Here is a 24348-nt window from a genome sequence, read left to right as displayed (position 1 = left end):
TGAATGGTAGGCTTGTTTTTGTATATAAATTTAAAAACAGATTCATGTATTTTGAGGATAGACAGGCAAATGCTGTATTTATAATGTTTCGGTTCAAAGAGATTGTGTTAATTAATCTATTTTTCATACTTTAAACTTACAGTTTTATGGGGGATGGGTATCCTAGCTACAAGGCAGGATGGATGTATTTTTCCTCTGGGATCAGAGGCAGTATACCACTGAATACATACCACTTGCTGAGGAACAAAGCAGGAGTATTCAGTGAACAGTGAAATTGTTGGCTTCAAGCCTTTGATTTCCCATGTTCTCAGCCACTCCTGCAGAGCTACTGACCCTTCAAGGGACCATCCAGAGCAATTAGGGGATATCAAGCATCATTTTAAGACAAAACTATATGCAAAATATGATGCAGTAGTTTGAATATTGGAGAACAACTCTGGAGAACAGGATTCAAATCTCCACTCTGCCCTGGAAACCTCCTGGGTAATCTTAGGCAAGTCATACTCTCTCAGCCTCAGAGGAAGGCAAAGAAAAACCGCTCTGAACAAATATTGCCAAGAAAACCCTGTGATAGGTTCACCTTAAGGTTACCATGTCAGAAATGACTTAAAGGGACACAACAACAGCAGCAGCATATAATAATTGGCATGCATAATGTCCATGCTCACAAGTTGCTGGAAGAAACATCAAAAATGAAATTTGCATATTGATTCTAAAATGACTACTCCAGTAATGAGTAAACAGTGCAATTAACAGCTGTTCATGGGATTTTCATATTCATTAAAAGTAGTGGCAGAAGCGATAGCTACTGACCAGCCACAACATTGTGCAATAGGATCCTGCCATTACAGTGAGAATCCTGCTTTTATTCCACTATTTAAGAACAGTGCGATAATCTCCATAGTTGCCTTAGGAATGCTATAAGTCAGAATTCACACATAATGACAAAAGGCAAAACCCATTCAGAAACAGGAACTCATGACAGTATGCTATTTTACAATATTTGAGGTGAGGGAGGCTGTAAGTGCTTTGGCATCCTATATATCAGTAATATAAACGTTAACAGCATTTCCAAATGAGCGTGGCTTAACTTTAGAAGAGATTTGGGGTTATATTTGTTTGGTTATAATCATTTAGTATGATGTTTGGGTAAAATGATTGTTCTAACTAGTATTGTTTCAAGCATTTGTTGTATGGCTTTGATTTAGATTTCCTGCATGGCAGGGAGGTTGGACTGGATGGCCCTTGTGGTCTCTTCCAGCTCTATGATTCTATGATACTTCAGTAGTGCATGGTTGTGAATGCTTGTGACAGCAGTTAACCACATTGATATACCATCAGTATTGCAACCTAATAGGATGGTATGCTATTGCAGAAATTCCACAGAGGGTCTAAAATCAAGTGAAATCTAGTGGTTATAGTGGTTGATTTAGCATGGGTATGTGTGTCTGGTGTGCACATTGTTACTCTTTCATAACTCTTAAGTGACATTGGCCCAGTTGTTCCCTCTCAGCCTAGATAGCAGAACTCTCTCCCAAAGGAAGTCAGGTTTCCATTTCTGTTTTGACAGATGTTGTTTTTGTGCACCTTCAAGTCATTTCTGACTTATGCTAACCCTAAGGGGAACCTATCATGGGGTTTTCTTGGCAAGATTTGTTCTTAGGCGGTTTGCCATTGCCATCCTCTGAGGCTGAGAGCACAGGACCGGCCCAAGATTATCCAGTGGGATTCATGGCTGGGCCAGGAACTGAACCCAGGTCTCCAGAGTCACAATCAATGCTCAAACCCCTACACTACATTTTCTCACTTTCTAGCAGGTAGCCTGAGATATATTATTTCCTAAGGCTCACTTTTAATCTGGCTTTTAACATCATTTAATTTAAGGCCAGCTGTTTAAAAATCTATTTTAAAATCTTTTCTTGGGAACTGGTGTGGTGTAGTGGTTTGAGTGCTGAACTAGGCGACCAGGGTTTGAATTCCAGTTTGGCCATGTAAACCCACTCAGTGACCTTGGGCAAGTCCCACTGTCTCAGCCTCAGAGGAAGGCAAAGACAACCCCCCTCTGAAGAAACTTGCCAAGAAAACCCCATGACAGAGGGTCACCGTAAGGAGTTTATCACATGAAGGAGATCGGGAGTTTGTCCTGTGAATATCCTGGAAAAATTGTGTAATTATGCAAAACGATTTCACACAATGTCACACAAAACCTGCCATTAAAGTGGTCATAAAGAAGCATTAACGCACATCTTTTTACTTGTGGGATTTGAGAGACAATGCATTTCCGATACCACTTCATTTGCGCAGTTGTGTGCGATAATCATTTGCACAATTACTTGCCGTTTTTGCTTTATTTGTGGGATGCTTTCAATGTGCTTTGATCTCTCTTTAATGCCGAAATGACCCCCGTGTGATAAACTCCTAAATCAGAAGCAACTCGAAGGCCCCTTCCAACAACCGAGCCTTTTCTATTTGGGGGCCCTGCTTTGGGATGGGCTGAAGAGCAAGCAGGAGAGAGGAGTAATACCTTTCAAAAAGATATGTTTCAGAGGGTTGTTAGGAATTCTGGGAGTTGGAGTTTCTTGTGGGACACAGAGCTGTGTCTTGTTAACAGGCAACAGGGAAACGGCTTGAACTCCTGCCCCACCTTCGCAGACACCCACACCCCCCTCCTGGGTTCTTTCCTTTCCGAGCCAATGGCAGGGAGCAAAGCCAGCTCCGCAATCTCAGTTGATGGTTAACCAGCAGTCAAGGGCCCGCTTTGCTTCAAGGGCAAAGAGAGAGCGAGATGGAGATTGGGGACCGAGCAGGAGCAGGAGCAGGGAGCGCGCAGGTGGCAGCTGGACCAGAGGCGCGGCAAACTGCCTGCCCCCCTTCGCTCAGGTAGGAAGGGAGCCAGAGGAGCAGAGAGCCCGGCTGGCTGGGGAACTCGGCTCTGGCCCTGCCTTGGCCCCTCAGCCTCGCTGGCCCTGAGGCGGCTTCGGCCTCCCTCGCCTTTCCTCTTCAGCTCCGGGTTCTTCTTCCTCCTCCTCCTCCTCGTCTTCTTCTTCTTTCCTTCCTTCCTCCTCTTCCTTCTCTTTTCTTCCTTCTCCTCCCTCTCTTCCTCCTTCTCACTCTTGGGTTCCCCTTCCCCTCTTCAGGCAGCCTCAGCGAGCCTTCCTCCCTGGTCTTCCTCTCTCCTCAGGCCAGGCGGGGCAGGCCCTCCTTTTGGGGAAAGCACTTCTGGGCCTTGGCAGCTTGTGCTTTGGCAAACGCCAACTCCCAGAACAACAACAAACTCCACAGCCTTGAGCCGGAAAGAGTTAAAGCGCTGCCAAAGCGGGTTCATTTCCCAGTCTGGATGCAGCCCTGGTTCCTTCTAACTCAGCCACATCAAGCCAGAGGAGGGAGCTCTCCTTTGGAGCCGGGTGGCCAGATGGCCTGCTGCCACCGAGGAGGACAAGGAGGCGCCAGAAAATGGAGGACGGTCAAGGGAAAATGTAGACCCTTCCAAAAGAACAGCTAAAATGCACAGATGAATCTAAACTCATTCCACGGGGTTTATTGACAGCTGCCTTACGCAGAGACTGCATTTTGGCAGCCTTTTTATTGTTTTTACTGTATCGGATTTTATTGCCCTGCTGCCCTGTCCATCCCCTCCTCCTGTTTGCTGCCAGGACAGGCTGCCAAGTCGATGCATTTCTCAAAGGGGAACAAGCAAACCTGGTGTTACTCAGTGGGCTTCTCAGCCATGCTCAAAATGGAGGACATGCCCAGGATTCCTCCTGGACCAAAGGTTGAAATGTAGGACATGTCCTGGAAAAAGGAGGATGTCTAGTCACCCAGGAAGTCACTGGATGAGAGGAACTCTCCTGGAGCAGCAGGGTTTTGTGTCTCCAGACTGCAGCCCAGGCTCTCTTTTCTGGCCTTTTGCATTCTTTCTGCCAGGGAACTTATGCAGCTACTGTATTTCCAACTTTTGAGCCACATGCATGTCCTGTGTTGTGATCTTCCCCTTCTCTGGACTTCTTCACATGGGGACCTAGGTGCTTCCATCCTGAAAATGGTTAAAGTGCTGGCATCCCGGCAAAGCAAATCCATTTGCTAATGGTTATCACACACAAGAGCACAACAAGGGGTTAAAGGTACATTAAAGTGGGTCCAATGTGAATTTGGGTATCAAACGGAGGAGGACAAACCCCCATTACTAGTAGAGAAATACCTTTTCTGTGCATGCTCCAAACTGTCATTTCCACAAGTGCATACACACCCACATGCTCCAGGGAGGGAAGAGAAACCGGGAGGAAAAAACTCTTTGCCCCCAAAGCCCCAGAAGCTGCATCACAGGGAGGCAGGATGAGGCTTCCCTTTGCAAACTCTGTAAAACCACACAAAGACATACACACACTTACACTTCTCTCTGCCTTCTCCCAGCAGCTGTTCCCTTATTAGATAGAGTCTGCAGGAGGAAGGAGAAAGCAGCCAGGCGAGGGAAGTGTGTGTATCCCTTGAAGAAGAAGGCTTTCTCCTTCTCCCTGGCACAGCAAAGGACCCTAGGAAATCTGGGAACAGGAGGCATCTGGAGGCTTGGTTTTCAGATGGCTGGCATTACGTGAAGAGAATGAATTCACAAGCAAAATGTAAATGTAAATACGGTAGTTTTGCAAATTTGCTTATTTCCTGATTCACCTCACATTCTGTCTGGAGTCTGTCCTGATTGTGTGCAGCGTCATGTGGAAAGCAACTGCAAACTTGTCCCTGATGGCCTGGATGATCCTGCATTGGCATCAGTATAACCTTCCAATTTTCCCCGTGTGAAAAAGTGATCTGTACAGTTGGCAGTGAACCCTCCAGGTGTTGTTGGACTCCAACTCCTATCAGGGGTAATGGATGATGGGAGTCAGCATTCCTCAAACCCTGGAGCACTGCAGGATAGTTAGAGTAGCAAATCAGAAAAGAATCTCAACTTGAAGACATTCCTCCTCATCACTGAATCACAGGCGTATCTTTCAAGAAATCAGATTGGTATACAGGAAGGCCTCCTTACCTCTGTCCCCAGCCTCAACAACCCTGGGACCCTTCCACACTACACAGTTATAGTCTTATGCATCCACTTTCATTGTCTTGGCAACATCCTGGAGGATTTGGGGAATTGCAGCTTGGGGAAGAGCTTTTACAAATCTCAGCCAGAAAACTCCTCTGGAGCCTCTGACTAAACTATGACGATCAGAATTCCATAGAATGCAGCCATGGGAGTTAAAGTGGAACCATAGGCCCTTATCACATGTGAAATTTGAACTAAAATCCAGAGCCAATTCAAAGTGAAGGGGAAGCAGAGTCAGTTCGAATCCAAGGCAATTCACATGATGAATTATCACACGTGAAGAATGAAATTGTGGTCATTCCTGAGTCAAAGTGGAGCAAGTGCACATTAAATTACCACACAAGTACATACATGCGGATTCACCAATGCGAATTGGGACCCTTCGCATGCTCAGTGGGGGTCTGAATGCATCGAGAACCTTTACACTTCCGGGGCAAAGAAGGGGGCCACTTCCTGGTTCCAGTTTCACGTGAATGCTAGCCTCACGTGAATGACAGCTTCATGTTTCCTCTTCCCTTCTATTTTATCCCCCCTTAAACATCCAAATGTGCCATCCTTGCCAGCCGCCAAAACCCTCCCAGCATCAGTCCGGCCAGAGAGAGGAGAAGGAGAGGAGCTGCTTGGCAGCCATTTTGAGACCGTGTGCTTGAGACCGTGTGCTCGTTCCTGAAGGGGCGGAGCTTCTGTGAGTCACATCTGTGAGTCACAAGGGGGCGGAGCTAGCAGACTAGCTTTATATACCACCTTCCAGAGCCTTCCAGAACAGTCCGGCCAGAGAGAGGAGAAGGAGAGGAGCTGCTTGGCAGCCATTTTGAGACCGTGTGCTTGAGACCGTGTGCTCATTGCTGAAGGGGCGGAGCTTCTGTGAGTCACATCTGTGAGTCACAAGGGGGCGGAGCTAGCAGACTAGCTTTATATACCAACTTCCAGAGCCGTGCGCCGCTTTAACTCAACAACTCTGCTCAAGTGGCATCAGGTTAGAATCAGATATTGAAACAGAACCTTCCCTTTAAGTGTAAGATAGCAGCCAGTACTTACCTTTAAAGAAGTATTCCCAGTAGATTGACTGTTATATTTACTACTAAAGACTTTGCAGTATGGACAATGAGGGATCTGCCGCAGTCACCTGCAACTCTTGTGGGATGTTTCTCTTCTTGCCTACAGAAGTGGAGAACTTCACATGCACCAAGTGCAAGTTGGTAGCACTCTTGGAGGAGAAAGTGCAGCAGCTGGCGTCCAGAGTAGCTACACTTCAGCATATTCGGGAACAAGAGGATTTCCTGGACACAATAGAACTAACCATCTTGGATGAGTACCACGCAGAGGAAGATGCTAGGGTGGAAGAGGTCACTTGCCAAACAGAGGAGGCAGACAGCTGGAGGAATGTCACAAAGAGAAGTAAGCCAAGAAGGAATTGTTCGGGGAGCTTGCAGCTAGAGAATTGATTCAAAGCTCTTTCCCTTATCAAGGAGGATGAAGAAGAGCAGCATGGACAGACTTCAGGGACAGAGCAGGGGAGCCTGAGAGTCCCACCCGAGGGAACAGTCGCTGCTAAGCCTCGGAGGAGGCGTGTGGTCGTAGTGGGGGACTCCTTGCTGAGGGGTACAGAAGCAGTGATTTGTAGGCCTGACGATGTCTCGAGAGGTGTGTTGTCTTCCAGGTGCAAAGATCCGTGATGTGACAGAGAGGCTGACAAGACTGGTCAAGCCTACTGACCAATACCCCTTCCTTTTGGTCCACGTGGGAACTAATGATACTGCAAGACACAGCATTCAGAACATCAAAAGGGATTACGAGGCACTTGGTAGGAAGCTGAAAGGAATGGATGTACAGGTTGTCATCTCATCTCTTCTGCCAGTTGAAGGGCATGGTCCAGGAAGGGAGAGGAAAATAGCAGATGTGAACAACTGGCTTCACAGATGGTGCCGCCGAGAAGGATTTGGATTCTTCGATCATGGGCTGCGGTTCCATGAGGAGGGACTTCTTGCAACAGACGGGTTGCATCTCACGCCAGTTGGAAGAAATGTTTTTGCCAGCAGTCTCAAGAACTTGATCAGGAGAGCTTTAAACTGAGTTCCGAGGGGAAGGGAGACAATATTAAGAAAGGCGAAAGGGATGGCGAAAATAGTCAAACTGACATAGAGGAAACAAGGCAAACAGTGCAAGGACCCAACAATGGGAGGCAAAAAAACTTGCACAGGCAGCAAGTAAAAGGGAACCATGGTCTGCGATGTCTCTACACTAATGCACAGAGCATGGGAAATAAGCAAGATGAACTCGAACTCCTAGTACAACAAAGCAAATATGATATAATAGGCATCACTGAAACCTGGTGGGATGAGTCTCATGATTGGAATGTGGAAATAGAGGGGTATAACCTTATTAAGAGAAATAGGCCAAACAGGAAAGGAGGAGGAATAGCACTGTATGTCAGAGATATTTACACCAGTGAAGAGATCCTGGACATCAGTCATGGAAGCCAGGTGGAGAGCATCTGGATAAGAATCAAAGGGGAGGGAAACAACAAGGGTGTTACGGTGGGAGTCTACTACAGACCCCTAAGTCAGACTGAGGAATTGGATGATGTCTTTCTAGAACAGATGACCACACAGTCAGAAAAGAGAGATGTAGTAGTGATGGGCGACTTCAACTATCCTGATATTTGCTGGAAGTCAAACTCAGCAAAATCCTCAAGGTCTAGCAAATTCCTCACTTGCCTGGAAGACAATTTCATGGTCCAAAAGTTGGAAGAGGCAACAAGGGGGTCAGCTATTTTAGATCTGATCCTAACCAACAAGGATGACTTGGTTAATGGGGTGCAAGTGGTGGGATCATTAGGTGGAAGTGACCATGTTCTCCTGGAGTTTGTAATACAGTGGAAAGGAGAAGCCAGGCAGAGTCAGACACGCATCCTAGACTTTAGGAGAGCGGATTTCAGTAAACTTAGAGAAGTACTGAGGGCGATTCCATAGTCAGAAATACTAAAAGATAAAGGAGTTCAGGACGGATGGGACTTTCTCAAAAGGGAGATACTGAAGGCACAATTTCAAACAGTTCCAGTGAGAAAGAAAAACGGGAGGTGTCTCAAGAAACCAGGATGGATGACTAAGGAACTTTCAACTGAGCTAAGTTTAAAACGGAACATGTATAAGAAATGGAAAAAGGGGGAAATCACGAAAAAGGAATTCAAAGAAATAGCAGGCATGTGTAGGGGTAAAGTCAGAAAAGCTAAAGCGCAGAATGAACTCAGGCTTGCTAGAGAGGTTAAGAACAACAAAAAGGGGTTTTTTGGATATGTCCGCAGCAAGAGGAAGAAGAAGGAAACAGTAGGGCCACTGCGTAGAGAAGATGGCAAAATGCTAACAGGAGATAGAGAAAAGGCAGAATTACTCAACACCTTCTTTGCCTCAGTCTTCTCAGAAAAGGCAAAGGGTGCTCAACCTGAGGATAATGGAGCAGAGGACAGAATAGGGGAATTTCAGCACAGAATAAGTAAAGAGATAGTAGAGGAACACCTTGTTAATCTAAATGAATTTAAGTCTCCGGGACCAGATGAACTCCATCCAAGGGTATTAAAAGAACTGGCAAAAGTAATATCGGAGCCATTGACAATCATATTTGAAAACTCCTGGAGAACAGGAGAGATCCCAGCAGACTGGCGAAGGGCAAACGTTGTCCCCATCTTCAAAAAGGGGAAAAAAGAGGATCCTAACAATTATCGTCCAGTTAGTCTGACATCAGTTCTAGGAAAGATTCTGGAGCAGATCATTAAACAGAGAGTCTGTGAACATCTAGAAGGCAATGCCATAATCACAAAAAGTCAACATGGGTTTCAGAGAAACAAGTCATGCCAGACAAATCTAATCTCTTTCTTTGATAAAATTACCAGCTTGGTAGATGAAGGGAATGCTGTGGATACAGTATATCTTGATTTCAGTAAGGCCTTTGGCAAGGTTTCCCATGTCATTCTTGCAAACAAGCTTGTAAAATGTGGGCTAGACAAGGTAACTGTTAAATGGATCTGTAATTGGTTGACTGTCCGAACCCAAAGGGTGCTCAACAATGGCTCCTTTTCATCCTGGAGAGAAGTGACCAGTGGGGTCCCACAGGGCTCTGTCCTGGGCCCAGTGCTATTCAACATCTTTATCAATGACCTGGATGACAGAATTGGGAGCATACTTATCAAATTTGCAGATGACACCAAATTAGGGGGAATAGCTAATACCCCAGAGGACAGGATCAAGATTCAAAATGACCTGAATAGACTAGAAAGCTGGGCCAAAGCTAACAAAATGAAATTCAACACAGAGAAATGTAAGGTATTGCACTTAGGGCGGAAAAATAAAATGCACAGATAATAGGATGGGTGACACCTGGCTGAATGAAACTACGTGTGAAAGGGATCTAGGAGTCCAAGTAGACCACAAGTTGAACATGAGTGAAAAGTGTGATGCAGCAGCTAAAAAGGCCAATGCTATTTTAGGCTGCATCAATAGAAGTATAGTGTCTAGATCAAGAGAAGTAATAGTGCCACTGTATTCTGCTTTGGTCAGGCCCCACCTAGAATATTGTGTCCAGTTCTGGGCACCACAATTCAGAAAGGACATTGAGAAACTGGAGCGTGTCCAAAGGAGGGCGACAAAAATGGTGAAGGCTCTGGAAACCATGCCCTATGAGGAACGACTTAGGGAGCTGGGGATGTTTAGCCTGGAGAAAAGAAGGTTAAGAGGTGATATGATAGCCCTGTTTAAATATTTGAAAGGATGTCATATTGAGGAGGGAGCAAGCTTGTTTTCTGCTGCTCCAGAGAACAGAACCCGGAACAATGGATGCAAGCTACAGGAAAAGAGATTCCACCTGAACATTAGGAGGAACTTCCTGACAGTAAGGGCTGTTCGACAGTGGAATGCACTCCCTCGGAGGGTGATAGAGTCTCCTTCCTTGGAGGTCTTTAAACAGAGGCTGGATGGCCATCTGTCAGGGATGCTTTGATTTGGATTTCCTGCATGGCAGGGGGTTGGACTGGATGGCCCTAGTGGTCTCTTCCAACTCTACGATTCTATGATTCTATGATCAACCAAACATGCCCTCTTTGACAGTCCTCCATTCCTCCCTGAAACATCCAGCACTCTATCTATGGGCTTTGGAGTCTGTTTTTTCATCCTAACCAGCAGCCTTTTCTGTGGGCTTTGGAGTCCGTTTTTCATCCTAACCAGCAGCCTTTTCTGTGGGCTTTGGAGTCCATTTTTGTATTCAAACCAGCAGCCTTTTTGATGGGCTTTGGAATCCGTTTTTTGTATCCTAACCAGCAGCCTTTTCTATGTGCTTTGGAGTCTGTTTTTTCATCCTAACCAGTAGCCTTTTCTATGGGCCTTGGAGTCCGTTTTTCTATTCAAACCAGCACCCACTGCCCACCCTCAGCTCTGTCCATGTTAAAACGTGAATACATTCATTCCCCAGTAGCTCTCTGCCCTTTCCCCAGCTGCATTTCCCCCTTGGCAGCAATGGAAGCAGATGGAGTATCGGAAGCAAATGGAGTAAAATTGCAGCGCCACATCATAGGAAATATGGGACCTTGGAGGTTTGGGGGGTGTACCAGGATGGAAGCAAAGTTGCATTCCACACCAGACCAGTTCGGATTGAAATCAAAGTGAGCTTGGAAACAATTTTTGTGAATTCGCTTGTTACCGAATTCACAAAAATGAGGAGTCACTTTGGATTGACTGTGGATCTGCTCAGAATGATCCCCCTATAGAAAGCAATCACGTGTGATAACACATCACGTTTTAATGTGAATTTGCAGGGTTGGACCAGGAGTGACTCTGGATCTGAGCTGCAAAACCCTCCGTGTGATAAGGGCAACAGTGCTACAATAAGTAGTGTTAAAAGGCCCTCTGTGAGACAGATTAGGGTTCAGAAAGAGTGTACCTGTTGTTTTTTTTTACTGCCACCCACCAATGAACTACTTCATGCCAACCAGCATCCTTCTGCCCTAACACTTCCAACAATTGTTGTAGTAGTAGTAGTAGTGTGCCCTCAAGTTGTTCCCAACTTATGGCAACCCTAAGGTGAACCTATCATGGAATTATCTTAGCAAGATTTGTTCAGAGGAACTTTGATAAAGAATTTCGGGAGAAATCAAAAAGTTGCACACTTTTGTGCCAATTTGGTTAGTCCTAAGAAAGGTACTTCCCAATTTGAGGTTTTGATAGTTTTTGTTGTTGTTGTTGTTAATGGGTCAGCATGATTATACCAATTCAGAAATTATTTTGCTACTGCTTACAATGGTGATGCTTCAATGATTTTATCTGCATCAGTATTTGTCAGCAAATTGGACGTCACAATTTCTCTAAATTTTCTCTTTCTTTTCCTTATACTTCACATGGAGAAAATTGGATGGTTAAACTGATCACAATGCAGGGCATTAGAGACAATTTCACAATTGCTTTTCAGTTTACGCTGTGCACACACCGGTCAGAATCCATATAGAAAGTGAGGTTTATTGGGGAATAAGCATTTTTGCAAAAATACTGTGTTTTCATTTCCAGTTCACAAATTTGCCTTCTTCCTGTAACTGCAGCAGTCTGAAAACCATGTCCTCAATTCTCCCTGTTCCCAGATTTCCCAGGGTTCTTGCTGCACCAAGGAGAGGGAGGCAGCCTTGTTCTTAAAGGGATACACACACATGTCTTTCCCTCACGCGGCTGGTCTCCTCTAATGGAGCCTCTAAGGCAATGCTTCTCAATTATTTTCTGTCATGCCCCCCCTAGGAAGAAGAAAACATTTTGCGCCCCCCGCATGACTGTAAATAGTATCATTTGTCTATAAAATTGTTATACGTACACCTCTGCATAACACTGTATCCTGAGCCTTGTGCCCCCCTTTACGGAGCCTCGCGCCCCCCCTGGGGGGCCCGCCCCACTATTTGAGAAGTACTGCTCTAAGGGAACAGCTGGTGAGAGAGCAAGAGAGAGGAGGTTTTGGAATTTCTCCTATACAGGAGGGAGAAATGGAGGCTATGTCCGGGAAAAGGAAGGCATCTGGGAGCCCTCACTGAAACCAGGCAAGTTTATGGACCAGCCACCTCCTCTTTCTCTCTAGTGTGTGTTTATGTGTGGTTTTATGGGAGTTTGTAAAGGGAAACCTCAGCCTTCCTTCTTCTGAAACAACTTCTGGGGCAAAGAGAATTTTCCTACCCATTTCCCTTTCCTCTCTGGAGCATGTGTGTTTATGCACTTGTGGAAATGACAGTTTGGGGCATGCACAAAAAAGTTATTTCCAAGCTAGCAACTGGATTTGTCCTCATCTGCCTGAACCCCAAATTTGCTTTTGACCCACTATCTTTCCTAAGTAAAGTGCTTTTAACCCCTTGTTGTGCTCTGTGTGTGATAAGCATTAGCGAAGTTACTTGCTTTTCTGGGATGCTAACACTTTGGGATGGAAGCTCATAAGTCCCAGGAAAAGTCCTGAGGGGAGAAGAGTAGTGTGGAAGTGGCTCTGAGGTTCTAATGCCCATACTTGCAGCAGAGAACCCGAACACAAAAGGGAAGCAGCATCACTATATAGTCTACTTCCTCAGCTGCATGGAGTGAACTGTTTGTTGCCTTTGAGGAAATAGACCTAGTCTATGAAAGCTTTTGCACATAGTCCCAAAGGTGCTACAAGATCTCTCTGCATACTGAGATGAAGGAATTCTACTGAATTAGGTTTGCATTGGATTGGATTTGCATAAAAATTGTGCCTCATTTGCACAATGTTACAAATGTATGCTACTGGGACACGTGGTTTATCTATGCCTGTCTTTAAGTAGAAGCCAAACCAGACTCACAAGGGATTTTTCTCCACCGCCCACCATAGCTCAGAATGCCAAGAATGTGTTGCCTGGCATTTGTGATACAATCTGAAAAGGTGGCAGCATGGAGGGGAAATAAGCCATTGAGTTTGAAGAGTTGACATTGGGCAGTCGCTGCTTCTTGGTAGATGGGGCCAGCTGCACCTCCCACCTTCCAAATGCAGAGCAGCCATCAAAAGATGCATTGTGCATTGAGAGGCTGTTTCCCAAAACTAACTAACAAAAACACTTTTGAAGGACTGTGTGGTGGACGACACTGTTCTCATCCTGGTGCTTCTAGAAAGGATAAACTGCTGGTTTGGGACTGGATTGGATAGTGAACCCATGGGCTGTTGTTTTAGTATTCCCTTCCACAGGAAGTTTTCACTGTGGTCTGCTGGTGAGTTGCCCACAGCCTTCTTCTAACTATACTGCTCTTGTCTTTCTGTGTATATGCTGTATAATTACCCTTAAGTTTCCTACAACTAGTTGATACGAATAGCTAAGCAAAATTATAGAATAAGGTCTAATAGGATCTGTCATCTTATCAGTCTGCTCCCCTCCCCAATCTTATTTCCTGTGTTTTTACCAATACTTAAGGGGGTAGAATATTCCATAAACAGGAAGTGTAATGTATTTACTTTATGCCTGTGATGCAGGAAGCTTACTGTTTCCCTAATGGAAAAAACACCACACACTCCACTTCCATCTTTCCTGCCTTCATGCTTCTGTGCCTCATAATCTGGTTTGCAGAAGGTATTTTGTAATGAGGCTAGATTTTATTTTACTTTTTATTTAATACCAGTTATGTAGAAGAATTTAGTTTCTTGTATGGTGGAATGATGGAGGTGTTCTAGAGCAAAAGGAGCTGTGCATTATAGTGGTTTACACAATTATGGATTGTGCCGACATCTGCACACAATATTCTAAGTGTGCAGCCACTTATATAATGGTGTAATGGTGTATACCATTTTATTTTCACCCTGCCTCTGGGTCATTACCAATGCTGAATTTTCTGTTTTCATGACAGTAGCACAGTGATTTGTGTTTTTCGATTGTGTCTTGACAGTGAGAAACTCATCCCCCCGCTTTAATTTATTGTGGTTTATAGTTTATAGTTATAACCTGAAAGATCCTGGGATACTGGCTGTTTTCCCAGTTGTAATTAAAGTTGGGCATGTGAGTCAATTATTAATAATCCAGATTAGAGAATAGTAAGGATACCCTGTTTGTAATATGTATCATAGGAGTTCTACTATTGGAAAGAACATGGTGCATGGGATAACAGTTACTTTGTTTTGTGATTTTTGGATATAATTCAAATACAAGTTCAATTCTGTTTGCTTTGCCTTCTGTTTCACTTCTAGCAGTGAGAAGGGCTTGGATCAAATTATGGTTCAAGTAAGGATGTGTTTACATATGCTTGCTCATCTCTTGATTTAGAAACCATTTCGGTGGTATCTGTGCAGTATGAATGCCCCTGTGAATTTGCCTTCTTTCTGCCACTTGAGTAACATCAGAAGCCTTGGGCCAAGTGGGAGAACCAAGAGCAGGGGTCGGCAACCCCTGGCCCGCGGGCCATATCCGGCCCGGCGAGGTCTTGGGACCGACCCGAGCCCAGTCCTGCCGCCGATTGCCAAAGGCCCTGCGCCGGTGGCAATTGGCGGCAGGACCGGGTCTCTTGCGTGGGGTCTTTGGCCTCTTGTGCAAGAGGTCAAAGGCCCCGTGCCCTCGTGCGAAAGGTCAAAGGCCTTGTGCGCGAGCGGCCCTCAGCTGGCAGACAGGCAGGGCCAAGGAGCCTCGCTTCAGTGAGGCTCCTTGTCCCTGCCTGGTCCCTTCCGCTGGTGGGCGGGCAGGGCCAAGGAGCCCTGCTGAAGCGAGGCTCCTTGGCCCTGCCTGGTCCCTTCCGCCGGCGGGCGGGGCGGGCAGGGCCAAGGAGCCCCGCTGTAGCGAGGCTCCTTGGCCCTGCCTGGCTCCCTCCGCTGGCAGACAGGCAGGGCCCCTCCGCTGGCGGACAGGCAGGGCCAAGGAGCCCCGCTTCAGCGAGGCTCCTTTGCCCTGCCTGTTCCCCTCCGGGCAGGGCAGGAAGGGGGCGGGGGTCCTCCTCCTCCTTCCCTCTCTTCCCGCGGCTGCCAGACATCTGCGGGCAGGGAAGCAAGGGGGTGGAGGAAGAGGAGAAGGAAGAGGAGCAGGAGGAGGAGGAAGGAAGGAAGGAAGGAAGGAAGGAAGGAGGGAGGGAGGGAGGGAGGGAGGGAGGAGAAGAAGGAAGGAAGGAAGGAAGAGGAGGAGGGAGGGAGGAAAAAGGAGGAGGGAGGAAGGAAGGAAGGAAGGAGCAGGAGGAGGAGGAGGAGGATGAAGAAGAAGAGTAGCAGCAGGAGGAGGAGGATTTCCATTCCATTTCTACAGTTCTGCTTTGTTTTAACAATGATAGTGGTGATGGTGATGGTGATGGTGATGATGATATCAGTCAGTTTCTGAGACATGCACTCACTCTTTCTGAACGTGAGACAGTGTGACTTTCCAAAGTGCATTTCTGTGTATTTTCGGTGCTTTTAATGCTAAAAGGTCTGCTTTAACAATGATAGTGGTGATGATGGTGATGGTGATATTGATATCAGCCAGCTTCTGATGCCCAAATGTCCTCCATTTTAATCATGCCTAACAAACATGCATTTATATTAACTTTTTAAAAAAATAATCAAATTTTTTCGCATGTCCTCCATTTTTGAAAAAGTGTCCTACATTTGAAAATGTCCTATATTATTTAATTATTTATTTTCTGGCTCCCCCCCCCCCCCCCCCCCAGTTGTCTGAGGGACAGCAGCCTGGCCCCCGGCTCAAAAAGGTTGCCTACCCCTGACCAAGAGCAAGGAAATGTTACCTTTTTGGTAATATCGTAGGAAATCTTCTCTGGCTTTAGTCCAGACTTTTAAAAAGACTGCCCAAGGTGCTGAAGCCAATCTCTCCAAATAGATATGACATGTTTGAAAGTTCAGACTTAAAACCCAGAACAGATTCATAGTCCTACTGACATTGGAGCCAGCAGCCTTCTTTGGATGACAACTCCCCAAATCTCCCAGACAGCATGCCCATTGGAAGTGCTGGTTAGGGTTCTGGCAGTTGTCCAACCAGAAAGGAATTGACTTCTCCTTTCCATCCTTGACTTGCCTCAGTTTTTATAAGAGGTGTAGTTTGCATGGGAAGGAGCTGTAGCCTTCAGAGTCTTCTTGTGTCTGATTTAGGGCCTTAAAGTTACCTGAGTGTCTTAATCAGGACCTAGTGGCTTTTGAATTGCAAAGGTAATGTCCAAACAGATCCTCTATTGAGCTGAATTGCATGTATGAATGAATTATCACATGTGTAACCACAAACCCAGATTCTCCATATCACCCTCAAAGCTCTGGTTTTCCCTTTAGTCTATTGACACATCCAGTTTCAAGTCATTAAGTCCACAGTGACTGATTATAAAGTAATCTAGAGTAATCTGATTATAAAGTAAACTTAAGAACAACAAAAAGGGCTTTTTTGGATATGTCCGCAGCAAAAGGAAGAAGAAGGAAACGGTAGGGCCACTGCGTGGAGAAGATGGCAAAATGCTAACAGAACACAAAGAAAAGGCAGAATTACTCAACACCTTCTTTGCCTCAGTCTTCTCAGAAAAGGCAAAGGGTGCTCAACCTGAGGATAATGGAGCAGAGGACAGAATAGGGGAATTTCAGCACAGAATAAGCAAAGAGATAGTACAGGAATACCTGTCCAACCTAAACGAATATAAGTCTCCCACACCAGATGAACTACATCCAAGGGTATTAAAAGAACTGGCAAATGTAATATCGGAACCATTGGCAATAATCTTTGACAATTCCTGGAGAACAGGAGAAGTGCCAGCCAACTGGAGGAGGACAAATGTTGTCCCCGTCTTCAAAAAGGGGAAAAAAGAGGAGCCCAACAATTATCGTCCAGTTAGTCTGACATCTATACCAGGAAAGATTCTAGAGCAGATCATTACAAAGAGAGTCTGTGAACATCTAGAAAGCAATGCCATAATCACAAAAAGTCAACACGGGTTTCAGAGAAAGAAGTCATGCCAGACAAATCTAATCTCTTTCTTTGACAAAATTACCAGTTTGGTAGATGAAGGGAATGCTGTGGATATAGTATATCTTGATTTCAGTAAGGCCTTTGACAAAGTTCCCCATGATATTCTTGCAAACAAGCTTGTAAAATGTGGGCTTGACAAAGTAGCTGTTAAATGGATCTGTAATTGGTTGACCGGCTGAACCCAAAGGGTGCTCAACAATGGCTCTTTTTCATCCTGGAGAGAAGTGACCAGTGGGGTCCCACAGGGCTCTGTCCTGGGCCCAGTGCTATTCAACATCTTTATTAATGACTTGGAGGACAAAATTGGGGGCATACTTATCAAATTTGCAGATGACACCAAATTAGGAGGAGTAGCTAATACTCCAGAGGACAGGATCAAAATTCAAGATGACCTGAATAGACTAGAAAGCTGGGCCAAAGCTAACAAAATGTACTTCAACAGGGAGAAATGTAAGGTACTGCACTTAGGGCGGAAAAATGAAATGCACAGATATAGGACGGGGGACACCTGGCTGAATGAAACTACATGTGAAAGGGATCTAGGAGTCCAAGTAGACCATAAGTTGAACATGAGTGAACAGTGCGATGCAGCAGCTAACAAGGTCAATGCGATTTTAGGCTGCATCAATAGAAGTTTAGTGTCTAAATCAAAGGAAGTAATAGTGCCATTGTATTCTGCTTTGGTCAGACCCCACCTGAAATATTGTGTCCAGTTCTGGGCACCACAATTTAAAAAGGACATTGAGGAACTGGAGCATGTCCAAAGGAGGGTGACTAAAATGGTGAAAGGTCTGGAAACCATGGCCTATGAGGAACGACTTAGGGAGCTGGGGATGTTTAGCCTGGAGAAAAGAAGGTTAAGAGGTGATATCATATGATGTTTAAATATTTGAAGGGATGTCATATTGAGGAGGGAGCAAGCTTGTTTTCTGCTGCTCCAGAGACTAGGACCCGGAGCAATGGATGCAAGCTCCAGGAAAAGAGATTCCACCTCAATATCAGGAGGAACTTCCTAACACTAAGGGCTGTCCGACAGTGGAACAAACTCCCTCAGAGTGTAGTGGAGTCTCCTTCTCTGGAGGTCTTTAAGCAGAGGCTGGGTGGCCATCTGTTGGGGATGCTTTGATTGTGATTTCCTGCATGGCAGGGGGGTTGGACTGGATGGCCCTTGTGGTTTCTTCCAATTCTATGATTCTATGATTCTATGAATCCAGTGACACATGTGACTGAGTGACCCAGTTGTTGGACCGATGTGAGGTTGAAGATATTATTTTCAGAATATCAACTCCCAGAATCTCCCAGTTAGTATGGCCATTGGTTGGGGGATTCAGGTAATCCCAAATATGACAGTACCAAGCTCTTGTCTAAAGCAATGGCATATGTGTCCTCTATCTTTTCCCTCAAGTCACTCTTAATGTTTAATTCATATAGCCAAACAGTAAAATTAGACCATGAATGCTTCATAAACCTGTTTCAGGAAGCAATTGCAAAATCCAATTTCAGTGTGGCCAGCTTCTAATTGCTTGTGCAAACTCTGAAACTAGTTTCAATTCATCTATCTAAACATGACTACTTAGTTCCCCCTTTCAAGGCAGTCGGAACTGAACTAACTGTGGTTGGCAGAGGTAACAGACAGCCTTAATCCTCTTGGTCATACAGTCTTCCAGCGGGAGCGGAAGAAAAAAATCACACTCATTGTGACATCAAGCAGTTAACACTCTTTCTTTTGTCATTGCTGATGTATGAGAACAAGACATCCTGAATGTTCTCTATTCCACACAAGCTTTTATCCTAGGTGTCATCTGTTGTCTGGCTTCATGTCTTCCCCAGGTGAAGAGTCATCCTCTAGTTCATCGGCCCAGCCTGCATTCCTGGCCAGTTGGTCCAATTTGCAACAGTACTCAGTGGAACCCCGAGAAAAATGTTTCCAAAAGGAGAAGATGGCCTCAGGTACTGTTTAAAAAAGCAAAAGATTACTCGCTTCTCAGGAAAGTGTGTTTCTTTCAGGGGGAGAGGGTACTTTTGTATACAGTGTGCCTGTGTCATACACGGGTGCGCCATACGTGGCTTCCAGCATACGCTGGAAACTACGCCTGAAAGACTTTTCCCACACTCCAGAAGAAGCAATGGGGTGCGCGCTGGGTGCACGCCACAAAAACAAGCTCCACTAGTTGTAATTGGGGTTAAATTTATACGTTTTTCCCTTACGTGGTGGGGTCTGGAATCGATCCCTCGCGTAAGGGAAGGGCCAACTGTAGTAGCAAAGCTGGGACTGCCCTGCTGGTTGGTAGATCATGTACTGTAGAGTCATGGCTTTCAACCTTTGACCTTGTTGGTGTTTCAGACTTTGACTTTCACATTCCCTAGTTAGCAAAGCAATGGTCACGGAACCTGTGAGTTGAAGACTGAAATATATGGATGACCAGCAGTTGAGAGCTACTGCTGTTGAATAAATCTGAAGGTCTAGCATGGGACTGGTTCACTCTGCAGAAAACTACCAGTCTTTAGAATGCCTAAGGCACACACTAAGAAGACAAACTGACATTGGATGTGTTCAGGATGTCTTGTTCTCATACATATATATAAATATACATATATTTATATACATATTTATATACATACATCTTTATATACATACATATACGTAAAATGAAAAACTTAGAATGATGAGTAAAACTACTTTCCTGCTATGGCTGTGAATTTAATGACATGCTATAGCCTTATCAAGATTTAGATTAGGGCTATACCAGTATTATACCAGTTTCCTGTAGTACATGCACCAAGTGTGAAAGGCAGGGATACATCATTAGATATATGTGAGCAAATACTGGGAGCTTGGTTTGTCATGGCTCTGCAGTGTACATTCAGTACATTTTTAGGGAAATAGTATGCCCTTAATTCCTGTACTGGGAAATATCAGATGTTACTCCAATCTAGTCCCAGCAATCATAGTTGCCACATAATACATAAAATCGCCTTTTGGCTCACAATTCAGCAGTCCAGGTTCTTTTTCTCTAGAAGGTGACAAAGAGGCAATGTGCCAAAAGAACCCACCCTAGCAGTCTTGGAGTATGTCTTGCTAGTTCTCTTTCAGGCTCTACAACCAGCCGATTTCATGTACAGCCAGCCCTTCATATTCATAAATTATTTATCCATGGATTCAACCATCCATGGTTTGGAGATATATATGTATATATTCCAAAAAGTAAACCTTGATTTTGCTATTTTAGGTATGGGACATCATTTCACTATCCCATTGTATATAACAGGACTCGAACATCCATAGATTTTGGTATCCACAGGGTGGGGTGGGGTCCTGGAACCAAATCCAGATACCAAGGACCCACTGTACTTGACAATATCTCCCATCTGTAAAATGAAAATGGTGTGAGCCACTCTTGAGAATCCCCATAGGGGAAGCAAAAAGCAAAGGGAAATTCCACGCTGTTGTAAGAAAGGTCTGTTGAATGACCATCCACTAAGCTCTCTTTTTCACTTTGGTGTTGTAACATGGTTCACACTTCCATGTAAATCAAATCAGTTTGTTTTACAGAGTCACAAAGTTCATAACAGAGAGGGAATGTTTAAGTGAATCTACTTACAAAACCAGTGCCACTATTTACAGCCAATATTTCCTGGCATATATTTTGTCTTTTAAATCCCCTTTCCCTGGCACAGCTGGAGAGAAGAACCTGCTGGGTTTTTAAAAAATGGGTTACTGTCACCAGTAAATTCTTATGATCTGATTTGTCTTTATTTATTGAAACCATTCACATCACATCTCCACCCTTTGCTCAAGGCAGTTTACAAGAAGAATATATTGTATATATCAAAACAAACAGGAAAGAGTGAAACTAAAAAAGTTCAGCAACTAAAATTACCACCGCCATTGGCTACTGTCAGCTCTGTTTAAATCACCTTTAGCAGCCATAGCCGGTTCAACTTACAAACAATTGCTTAAATAAATAGAACATAGTATGCCTCCTTAATTTTAACACAGGACTACATTGGGCATACACTTTTTCTGAAGAGTTTGTTCTAAAGCCTTATGGTACAGTATGGACAAAACTGCCTGTTCCTGGGTGTTGTAGTGTTGCAGCATTTTACTCATAGTTCTGTTTCATTCAAGTTCTGCATAGATTGGGAAGCTGCCTCAAAATACACATTTAAATAATAATTTTAAAATATATTCATATAATATTTTAGTACAAATTTAAATTCATATATTTATGGAATATGTATTTAACAGTGTAATTCCTCTGAAGATCCCTATTTAAATGTATGCATACATTCAAACAATCAATGTAATAGAGAAGCGTGAAATCTAGTGGTCACCTAAGCTGTGATCCACACATTAGCCTGAGAGTTAGAGACGTTTCCCCACTCCTGCTGTATGAAATCTCCAGATTTTGTTGGACTGCAGCTTCTGTAATACCTGATCATTGGCTATGCCATCTGAGGCTAATGGAAACTACAGTCTATCAACATTTGGAAAGCCCACGTTCTCCTGTCCTGAAATAGAGGAATTCACGAAGGTTGAATTCCTTAAGCATTTCTGGGCTGAGTGGAAGACCTTTCTTTAACAGATACAAGTTATTTGTTACCATCCTTCACTTATATCTCCTTGCTCCCATTCTTGGCAGAGTACTTTAATGGCCATTATAGGTGTTTGAAAGAAATGTAACAGCAGCTAAGGCAGCCTCATCTTTGCATTTACTGAACAACCACCAAATAGCCATCGTTTTTAAAAAAATACTCTGAGAAATCTGGGAGCAGTAGTGGTAATATTATAATAATAATAATAATAATAATAATAATAATAATAATAATAGGATTTATTTATATGCCTCCCAATCACTGGGAATCTGGGCAGCTTACAACAGAGGCGATAATAGATAGTTCCCTGCCCTCAGGCTTACAATCTAAAAAGACACGACACAAAAGGAGAAGGAAATGGTGGGTGGGGAGGGGATATAATCTCTTTACATCCCCTCAGGCTGCCCTGGGTGCTGTGTTGAAAGTTTTCCAATTCATGAGTGCAAAAGAACTGTTAAGATAAGGCTGAGAGTCAGAAGAAGAGACCCTTTTGGAAGGGATGGGACTGGCTGAAGAAAATTTTACTCCTGAGGTATAAATCAAAGTCCTTCACAAATCAAGGTCCATAGTCATAAGAGTTACTTCTGGGGCAGAATGACCCACAAGCACCCCTCCTGGCAGTAAAAATACAAAAATAGCATAATAAATATCATTTTGCTGTCCTTCTATGACAATCTGTGTCGCCTCATTTTTCTAATAGTAGGCCTGGGAGGGAACAGTTTGTTGCATCTGTGCTTTGATAAGGGATACAGTCCCGGGCTACCGACAGGATATGCTTGGATTTATATCTAGGCTCTAGGTTCCATACCCATCTTCAAAGTCCTTATGTTGAGAAAGACGTCTGCTTCTGTTTGAAAAATTAGGGAGTTGTTGCCACCCCAGTGTAGAATCTCTGGACTTGATTGCCTAACTGGACTTTTGGCTGTTTGGCAGTTCGTTACATATCCCTCTATCCCCTTTCATCACATCCTTGCTTTCCCTCCTCTTAAGAAAAAAAAAGTTGACAGTGGTCCTTCTGCCTGCATGGTGACTTCTTAGGTAATCCCAGGGAACTGAATCCAGGAAGTCAGCCTGCACAGATAGGAGAGGGAATTCTGGAAACTGAATCGGTGTCACTGGCTGTAGGGGAAGGGTTTCCAAATGGTAAGTTTTTTGTCTAATTGCTGTTTTATATTTTTAACATATGTAAGAAAGAAGCCAGTCCTCAGCATCATATTCCTGGAAAAGATTATGAACACTCAAGATAGCTTACATTATATTGTTATCAGCAGAAGATTAATATTAAGATGAGAAAAAGGAAGAGAGCAAAGAAGAACAGAGTTTCCAGAGTCTTTGATTCCAGATGGTGATTCAGAAGATACCAAAAATGAACAAGTGGTGTGCTGCTATCCTATACTAACCAATGTATTTCCAACAATTAATATCATTTGAAGCTTTTATGTAAAGACCATGTAGGTTTACTGGGGAGCCTGTGATTTGATATAGAAGGACAACAGTCTCAGATGGATCTTCAAACAACCACCATTTTCCTTGTGAGGATGTTCTATGAATTTAGCCACAAAGAAAGGTTGTGTGCAAGAAATGTTAAGCAAATCTGTGTTGACAAAGCTGCATAAAGAGTGTTTCTGAGTGCTGGTGATGGTGGGAAAAACATATCAAAAGCTAACAGGATTCATTTGGAGGTAGGGGGAGAGATCAGTAGCAGTGACCCTTGATGCGGATGTAATACTAATCAGCTGATGTAAATATTAATCTCTTAAAATGGCTCACAATAATTGTGAGAGGTTAGAGGAAAATACATGTCTAAATGGCCCTCATATGACTTATGGTACCTTTATAGTTTATTTCAGGAGAGGTAGGAAAAGAAGCTCTTTGTCATACAGGATATAGTACCCATTGAATGGACCTTCATGTGTTGTGTTGCTTCAGGTTGACATGCCCTTCTTGGGCCCTGGCAGGCATTTCATGAAACGGTCCCTTCTGCCTGTTACCCAAGGGAGAGGTCTTGTTAGTGATTTAAATTGGTTACAGAATGTATTTCAACTCCTAGTGCATGAAAGTTCTGAAACAAGTGAAACACTGAAAGTGGCAGACGTCCCAATGTAAGCACTGACAGAGGACAACCCTACATGTATCTAGAAGCTATTCCAGCTATTTTCATACTACAACTGTCAAATTCACCTCACATCTTGCCTACCAACATTTGCTGCATAAAGCATGTCATCAACAAAGTCTTCTAAAGCATAGTATCCAGCAGTTTGAATGCGTCCCAAACTTAATTCTGTACCTTTCAGCATGATAAAATGTCTTATATGATGACCATTTTAGAGCCATCATCTTCAAAATCCTCACTAGATCTCACAATTACAGTGAGTGAGGGCAACTACATGCAAAAAGATGGGAAGGAAAGAAAGTGGGAAATGGTAGTTCCAAATCAGGAGTCTGCAGTTGATGAATTCCTGCTGAATTCCTGCCCACTGCCAGCTGGGACCAGTGTGTTTGCACCATTAATGGCAGTTTGGGGAAGAGCAATCACAAATTGAGTCACTTAAAGCACAAAGGTTTAACAGACTCCTTCCCCACTTCACTCATTTTAAGCAGGATCCTAGGACGGTGTAGGGTGAACCCCATCCAGCAATCCCGAGTCCCCTCACCATGTGTTCTAATCTGTCTCTGTTAACAGCCCTCATTTCTCCAGCTGAGGCTGGCTATAACCATTGAGACTGAACAGACTGTATCC

General features: G+C 44.2%; 1 protein-coding gene across 1 annotated transcript in view; it reads left to right on the top strand.

Annotated features, from left to right (window-relative positions):
• The window catches only part of LOC149284484 (SH3 domain and tetratricopeptide repeat-containing protein 2-like), an 85725-nt gene that overhangs the window by 18658 nt on the left and 42719 nt on the right, over positions 1-24348 (top strand). The window contains exons 2-3 of the mRNA XM_089496674.1: positions 18843-18962; positions 22647-22751. Coding sequence (XP_089352800.1) covers positions 18843-18962; positions 22647-22751 — 225 coding nt within the window. The remainder of the gene's footprint in view (positions 1-18842; positions 18963-22646; positions 22752-24348) is intronic.

Source organism: Sceloporus occidentalis, unplaced genomic scaffold (genome assembly GCF_023333645.1).
Source record: "Sceloporus occidentalis isolate IW3139 unplaced genomic scaffold, rSceOcc1.0.p SCAF_92, whole genome shotgun sequence".
NCBI lineage: Eukaryota > Metazoa > Chordata > Lepidosauria > Squamata > Phrynosomatidae > Sceloporus > Sceloporus occidentalis.
This window is presented reverse-complemented; position numbering and strand designations above follow the sequence as displayed.